The sequence below is a fragment of the Nematolebias whitei genome, chromosome 7 (assembly GCF_014905685.2).
Source record: "Nematolebias whitei isolate Nwh7 chromosome 7, NemWhi1, whole genome shotgun sequence".
Lineage (NCBI taxonomy): Eukaryota > Metazoa > Chordata > Actinopteri > Cyprinodontiformes > Rivulidae > Nematolebias > Nematolebias whitei.
Genome location: NC_056504.1, coordinates 27657232 through 27664765, shown reverse-complemented (window position 1 = coordinate 27664765; position 7534 = coordinate 27657232). Strand labels below are relative to the sequence as shown.

At 35.7% G+C, this 7534-nt stretch overlaps 1 protein-coding gene across 1 annotated transcript in view; it reads right to left on the bottom strand.

Annotated features, from left to right (window-relative positions):
- Positions 1 to 4848: 4848 nt before the first annotated feature.
- LOC119412743 (immunoglobulin-like and fibronectin type III domain-containing protein 1) overlaps positions 4849 to 7534 on the bottom strand; it is a 17721-nt gene continuing 15035 nt past the window's right edge. The window contains exons 21-24 of the mRNA XM_037679780.1: positions 7258 to 7450; positions 5809 to 6105; positions 4938 to 5264; positions 4849 to 4853 (exon numbers count right to left, since the gene is read on the bottom strand). Of these exons, the coding sequence (XP_037535708.1) occupies positions 4849 to 4853; positions 4938 to 5264; positions 5809 to 6105; positions 7258 to 7450 (822 nt within the window). The remainder of the gene's footprint in view (positions 4854 to 4937; positions 5265 to 5808; positions 6106 to 7257; positions 7451 to 7534) is intronic.

The following is a 7534-nucleotide window of genomic DNA, read 5'->3' as shown; positions in this document are numbered from 1 at the left end:
AATGTCCAAAATTACTGTTTTCATTGTCTGTATTACCTTCTTGGATGGTCAAAGCAGTCAGCTTTCATCACCCTGGAGACCTTGAATTTTTGTTCTTGCATCCAATTGTCAGCATGGATGATTAAATATTAGGTATGATATACATTTCAGTCTGGTCCTCTGGACATTCAAAAAACATAACAAAACAAACAAAAAAAAATGTAGAAACGTTTTGTCTTTCATCCGAAAGACTTCTTCAGTCTGAGGAGCTGTATTCAGCTCAGTCTTATAAATAGCACCTTCTCAGAGTGGATCAACCAGTTTGCTGCTGACAACCAAAACCAGCTGCTCACATGATCAAGAAGAACCATCAGCCTAACGATGAATCATTAGCACACTGATGGCTGTTTACTATTCACAGAGGGCTGAGTGATACTAGCAACAACAGCATTGTAAGAGGGGGACAGTTGAACACGGATGCCTCCACCCGCTTAATGATGGATGGTTTCTTTTCACAAAGATGGCCTCCTTTACTCCTCTCTCAAACCATCGTTCCTCTCTATCAAGGATGTAAACATCTTCATCCCTGAAAGAGTGACCGCTGGCCTGGAGATGAGTGTAGACCTCAGAGTCGTGGCCTGATGATGTTGATCTTCTGTGCTGGGCCATCCTTTTGGCCAGTGGCTGTTTAGTTTCCCCGATGTAAGAGTGATCACAGCCCTCCTGACACTGAACAGCATACACAATATTACTCTGTTTGTGCCGGGGGACTGGATCTTTGGGATGAACCAGTCTTTGCCGTAATGTATTTTGGGTTTAAAAGCCACTGGGACATTGTGTTTAGAAAATAAACGTTTCTGATACTCCCTCAACATACGGAATGACCACTGGTCTGGGTTCCTCCTTTTCACCAGATGGCTGACTGGAGTCCTGTTTGGGTTTCTTCTCTGCTTTCAGGAAGGCCCAGTTAGGATATCCACATTGCTCTAGAGCCTGTCTTGTGTGGAATTTCTCCTTCTGCCTGGCTCCTGAGTTAGTGGGGATGCTGTCTGCTCTGTGGTACAGAGGACCAGACTTAGCTTTTTTAGATTTTTCTACGTTGATTATTGATCATGCATCAGGATACTGTGTAGTATATGTTAATTATGCACTATATATATACAATGTACATTTTACCTTATATTACTACCTTGAAATACTTATTTATTCAAATTCATCCTGCTGAACCATTATATTCTACCATATTGTTGTTTACTAGCTCTCTTTAGGACATTGTAAATGTTATAATTACATTTTCACTTTTTGGTACTTTATTTTTTTTACCCTTATTGCATGATTTTAGTATTTCCAACAGTGTCTCAGTGCATGTACTTAATCATATTTAACAGCAGGGCTGGGTGTAAGATCGGATGTAAATACCTGCAGTATTCATCTTAAGTTGTAAACCTGTTTAAACTCAAAGTAGAACAAGCAAAGCAACAGAATAACAAACTGAATAACAAACTTAACTGTCTGTACAGATTTGCTTATAAAAAGTAAACTCTCAGTATAAAGTATAATTCAGACCTGTTGACTGCTCCTATCCTCTCCTGGTTAAAGTTAGCACGCCTCATGTAAATGTGATATGCTTGTGTTTCAATAGTTCACAGCTGCTGGAAGATGAGTAAATTGCACAGCCATACGATATGTCAGATACAATATAAAACTGTGAACCTTCCTTCTGAGACATCTTAATATGCTTGTAAATCACTGCTGACATTATGACTAGGTCTTTGTAAGTGAACCTTGCACTATATGGTGACTTTAACTTGTACATTACATAACATGGGGTTTTGATGAAAGCCATTTGTACTTGAGCTTCAACTTGGCAAACTAAAATATTTTATTTTATACGACTTATGTTAACAAATTTTTCAAAATCGACAAGTTCACCAACAAATTTATAGAGCTTAATATTATGTGCCATATATAAAAAGCTTCTTATTACTTGCCATTTATCTTATCCATTTGTAAAAATGACAACTAAACAAACTGAGTAGGAATGTAACAGTGTCCAAAAACATGAGAGAGCCCATATATTTATTTAAGATTTTATCTGAACAAAATTGACAAGAATTTGTCAAAAATTTAAATATAACAGATTGGACTGTTTCGTAATAATTTGTGTCTGTAAGTCTGAATAGAATTACAAGTATTGTTTTTGTAATCCATTGATTTGTGGCAGAGGTTAGAGATGTGAACCTGTGATAAGAAGGTCACTGCTTCAAATTCCCCTGCTGACTAAAATATCAAAATTTGAGCGAAAAATGTGAATCACCCATATCTGCTTCCAGCCTCATTTGCCCCAGTCTGGGCCCTTGAGCAAGGCTCTCAACTCCCTTAGCTTGGTGGTCTGTGGTTGTACCAAGCAGGACATCCGGTGTAAAACTATCGCCAAATCGGTGTGTTTGTTCACTCGTGGCGATCCCTGAAAAAAGAGGTACCCCAAAGACACCCCCCCCACACCCACCCCCACCTCTGATTTGTCAGCTTTTCACTGAAGTGAATGTTCTAATGATAGCAGCAATAATAGAGGTAGACAATACAACAGCTTGCTTTATTTTACATGAATGTTTGAATCAGGCATACTGGAAAATAAATCACTAAAATTACATTTACAGTAGTTATTTGTTGTTTAAAATACTAACAATAGGACATTCCAGAAGTCACAGTGTTACTGTTGCTTGTTTTTTACAGAGGCTCTTTTGCCATTTAACACATGAAATGACGCCAACGAAAGGCTGTCATTTTCTTGCTTTCAAATACTGGACCACTCCACACGTTCAGAAAAACACATTATTTTCTAGAATACATGACGTGCAAAGCACACTTGGGATATTTTGCAACCTGTTCAGTTGTTGTAAAATCACCATTATTATATTTCTCCAGGAAGGTCATTTTATAGTTTATGTTTTCAACAAGTAATGCTCTGTAAAATTCTGGTAAAGATTTTTATTTTTAATAAAAACTTTTTTTTCTTTATAGTATGTGCAACTAACTTAATCCTTGTTTATGGTGTGTTTTTATTAGTCTCACATGTATAGATTTTGTTGTAGTATTTGAGTATTAACTTTTATGGTACATGATAAACTCCCACTGAACAGCTGGATCCTACATGGATGTTAACATTTCCTAAGACTCACACAAGTTGGTGTATCATGCTGGTTAAATGTTTTCACTTGCAACTTTCTGTAACATCCCTGGACTATCATCTGAAAGCTTGAAGACACGTTGACAATAAAAACAAAATTTGAAACCATGTAACAACCATCAAGGCAGAAGTACAGCATTAAATACCTCATGATATGACAGCCTTGTGGTGTCTGAATGAAAGTGTAAACACGCTACCTTTTAACTGAATATATAAAAATACTTATGACAAGTAAAACACACACACAAAACCAAGGACAGAGAAAGATTTGGTTAAATGTGCTAAGCCAGATTTATTGAAGTTGCTTTTCTAGAGAGAAAAATGTTTGAATTGTACTTTAATGCAACATTAAGAAATTGAGTCTGCGGCACACTATACATATTATTTTTATTTAACTAAAATTAAGGTATTTGTTCATAACTAAGTTAATGAAGTTATGTACAGTAGTACTATGGACAAAAATGGAATTGGTCTTTTTTCACAATTTTTTTTTAGATTAAAATAGAAATAGAAAATTAATTTATAACAGTTTGACTATAAAGCAGTTAATTAAAAACAACCATTGCATGCAGTGGATCATTTCTCATCACTTTATTTTAGTAAAATATTTGTGAAATATTATTTTCTCACACTTTTTTAATGCTGTTAAATTTTAACTAGCATCACCATTATTATTATAATTATTACAATAATAATAATAATAATAATAATAATTACTATTATTATTATATTAATTTAAACTAGAATCACCATTATTATTATTATATTAATTTAAACTAGAATCACCATTATTATTATTATTATTATTATTATTATTATTATTATTATTACCATTATAAGATTTTATTAGTGAAGTCAAGTGCAAAGTTAAATTACTTCTATAAATGAGTCCTTGAGGCTCAATGGGATACCTGTTTAAATAAAGGTTGAGTGAATAGTACAGATTCATAAATTTACATTTGTCTCAAGATTATATATTTTTATTTTCAACTGTAGGTCAGTGTTTAAATTCACATGATTTTTTTTGGTATAAGTATACTAATAATATTTTTGAGAAGTCCTACAAGTATTGAGGGTTGACACATTATTATGTTATCTTATTGGTTTGTGAATTATTACCTCATCATGCTATTATCACACGTTTCACTACCAAAGTTTAGCCTTAGAAAGCTGCATGGGTAGAGGCTAACAACCTTTCTTATTGGGAACTGGGGGAAGTACAATGAGGTAAATGATGAGCATATTGTTGCTTGACTGTAACTTCGTACAGTTCAATAAGTAGATGATGGCTATAGAAGAAAAAGAGTTGGCCTATCAGTAAGTTTGAATCTCAGATATCTGTTAATGGTATTTTCATCAGAAAGTTTCATTAAGTTTTACTGAAAGTAGAACTCTTTATTAAATTATCTCCTGTTTTTATGTGTATGTACATTCAAATTTGAATTTACTGTAGACATTTTTTTTTCAATGGCAGTCCCTAGTTTATTTTTATTTATTTATTTTGTCATTTCAAACACATTACTATAGCCCCAAACCAAATAAGCAAAAACAAAACAAACAAACAAACAAATAAAAGATACACAATAAAATGAAATGAACACAGATAATTTAAACTGGGAAATGTTGCTCCAGCTGTTTAAAAGCGACAGGAGTCTTGAGTTCAGCATCACTTCATCAGGTTAATCTAAGATGGAATAAAGAGGGAATCATTTTAAATTAGATTCCCATCCAAATGAACTTTACACACAATCTGTGAACATATTTTTACCTCCAACAACAAGTTTTGTTGAACACTCCGCTCGACCCAGGGGATTTTCTGCAACAACCGTATAATCCCCGCTGTCCTTGGGCCCAACATTGAGGATCAGCATGGAGCAGACTCCACATGTGTTGGTGATGTAGTAGTTAGTGTTGGTGTTCAGGCTGATGTTATTTCTGTACCAAGTAACATATGGTCTTGGGTTTCCTGCCACAGCACAACTCATGTAGCACTCGTAGCATTCAGGACTTTTGTGCATTTTTAGTGGAACAGAAAATGATGGAGGCATCTCAAAACTGCAATTCTTGGAGGTGGGAAGTGTCACAGAAAACTTCTCTGGAAGCATAAAAATAAATAAATGTCAGATATTTTTTACACATCTTTATTTGAAACAAATGAATTAAACATCTGTAGTAGACTTTTATACTTTTTAAAAAAGATTTGCATATAAGTTTTAATGTCAAATACGTTAATTTGCTGTAAAAAATTAACAACAAGCTTTAGTAAAGAGGATGATCTAAAGGTAAAAATAATGTGTAATGTGTCAAATACTTACATGTTTTAATTTGTTTCTCCATAGTAATATATAAACAGCACAGTGCTTTACCTACTATACCAAATGGACATTTTTTTCTTGATAAAGTATTAAAAATTCACATATTCTTCATTTATACTGCTTTATTTTTACCCCATCTGTCTTTTGTCTGGCTTGAAATTGCTTAAACGGTGGCAATAGCTGTTTTATCGTTATTTTAAAGCTATTGATGGTAAATTTGCATTGCTTTGTGTGACCTTTACTCATTTTTTAAACAAAAATTGTGTATTCTAATTCAGTCAGTTCTTCTCAAATATCCTCTTAGACATTTATTTTGAAACTTGCCTTTCTTCTTGTGCACTTCCCAGGTTCCAGACTCTGAATGTTTAGAAAGACCCATGTCATTCTTGGCGTAGATCCGGAACTTATATTGCCTTCCGGGCATGATATTTATGGCAGTGAACTTGTTGTTGAAGAGATGATCAGCCACAGCTTGCCAAGAGCACTTAAGAGAATCATGTTTGTTGACCACATAGTGCAGCCTGTTGTCTTTCTTCTCATCTGGAGAGGGAGTCCATGAAACTGTGACTGTCCCTGACACGTTCTCCACCAGCTCTACAGGGCCTGGAGGCTTGGGGTCATCTAAAAACAGGTAGGCATTTACTAATAATATTTTGATGTCACTTGACAAAAAAGTACATTCGAAAGGTTTGTTGGGCTCAAAATTGTTAGTGGTTTACTGAAATTATTCATAATGTTCAAAGTTCTGTCAAGAAAAATTGATATAGTGGTAAATATCCTGATGCATGCTCAATAATCCAGGTAGAAAAATCTAAAAAAGTTAAATCGTCCTCTGGACATTCAAAACAAACAAACAAACAAACAAAACAAAAAACAAACAAAAAAACAACAACTTTGTTTTGTTTTTATTTTTTGAATGTCCAGAGGACCAGATTTAACTTTTTTAGATAGTGGAAAATAGCTTACAGTATTTGAATGATCAGTATGTTGGATCCATTGAGCAAGATAAAAAACAAAGTTAATGGGAAATCCATCCATCCATTATCTTTTACCCGCTTCTTCCATTTTGGGTCACGGGGGTCGCCGGTGCCCATGTCCGGCAATCACTGTGCGAGGGGCGGGGTACACCCTTAACAGGTCGCAAGTCCATCACAGGGCCACATATAGACAAACAAGACAAACAACCATCAAACAACCATTCACTCTCTCACTCACACCTAGGGACAATTTAGAGTTACCAAGCAGCCTAACATGCATGTTTTTGGTCTGTGGGAGGAAACCGGAATACCCGGAGAAAATGCACGCATGCACGGAGAGAACATACAAACTCCACCCAGAAAGGCCCCCAGACCGGGACTTGAACCGGGGTCCTGCTCGCTGAGAGGCAGCAGCTCTACCATTTGTGCCACTGTGCTGCCCAGTTATTGGGAAATATTTCATTTAAATTCAATCGGTGGATTCCAACAGTTTTCAGTCAGGTCATCTAGACAGTTTCTTCTTTTTTTTTGTGCTGAAACGTTTCACCTTCCATCCAGAAGGCTTCATCAGTCAAGGAAACGCACAACACAAAACTGATTCTTCCCCCAACAGCTTACACCAAAGTGGGACAAACCAGTTATGTTATTGCTAAGATGGTCTTTTTGGCAAAGAGACCATCTTAGCACCAACATAATTGGTCCTGACTGAAAATTGTTGGATTGTATACCTGGATTATTGAGCATGGACTTTGTTAATCAGTTGATTAATTTGATTGGCACATCATTTTCACTGTACCTGTGACTCTTAGCTCAGCACTGGAGGTCTCCTGACCAACAAGGTTCTTGACAATGATGGTGTATATTCCTGTGTCATGGCGCTCTGAAGAGGGGATCATCAACTGTGATGATGTATCTGTGTTGCTGACTGTCACATATTTGGGTAGTGGCAAGCCATCCTTTAGCCAAGTTATTGTTGGCATTGGAGATGCCTGTCAACAAAGTGAGACATACATATTTATGATGTGTGCTTATACTTAACACACACACACACACACACACACACGCACCCATAT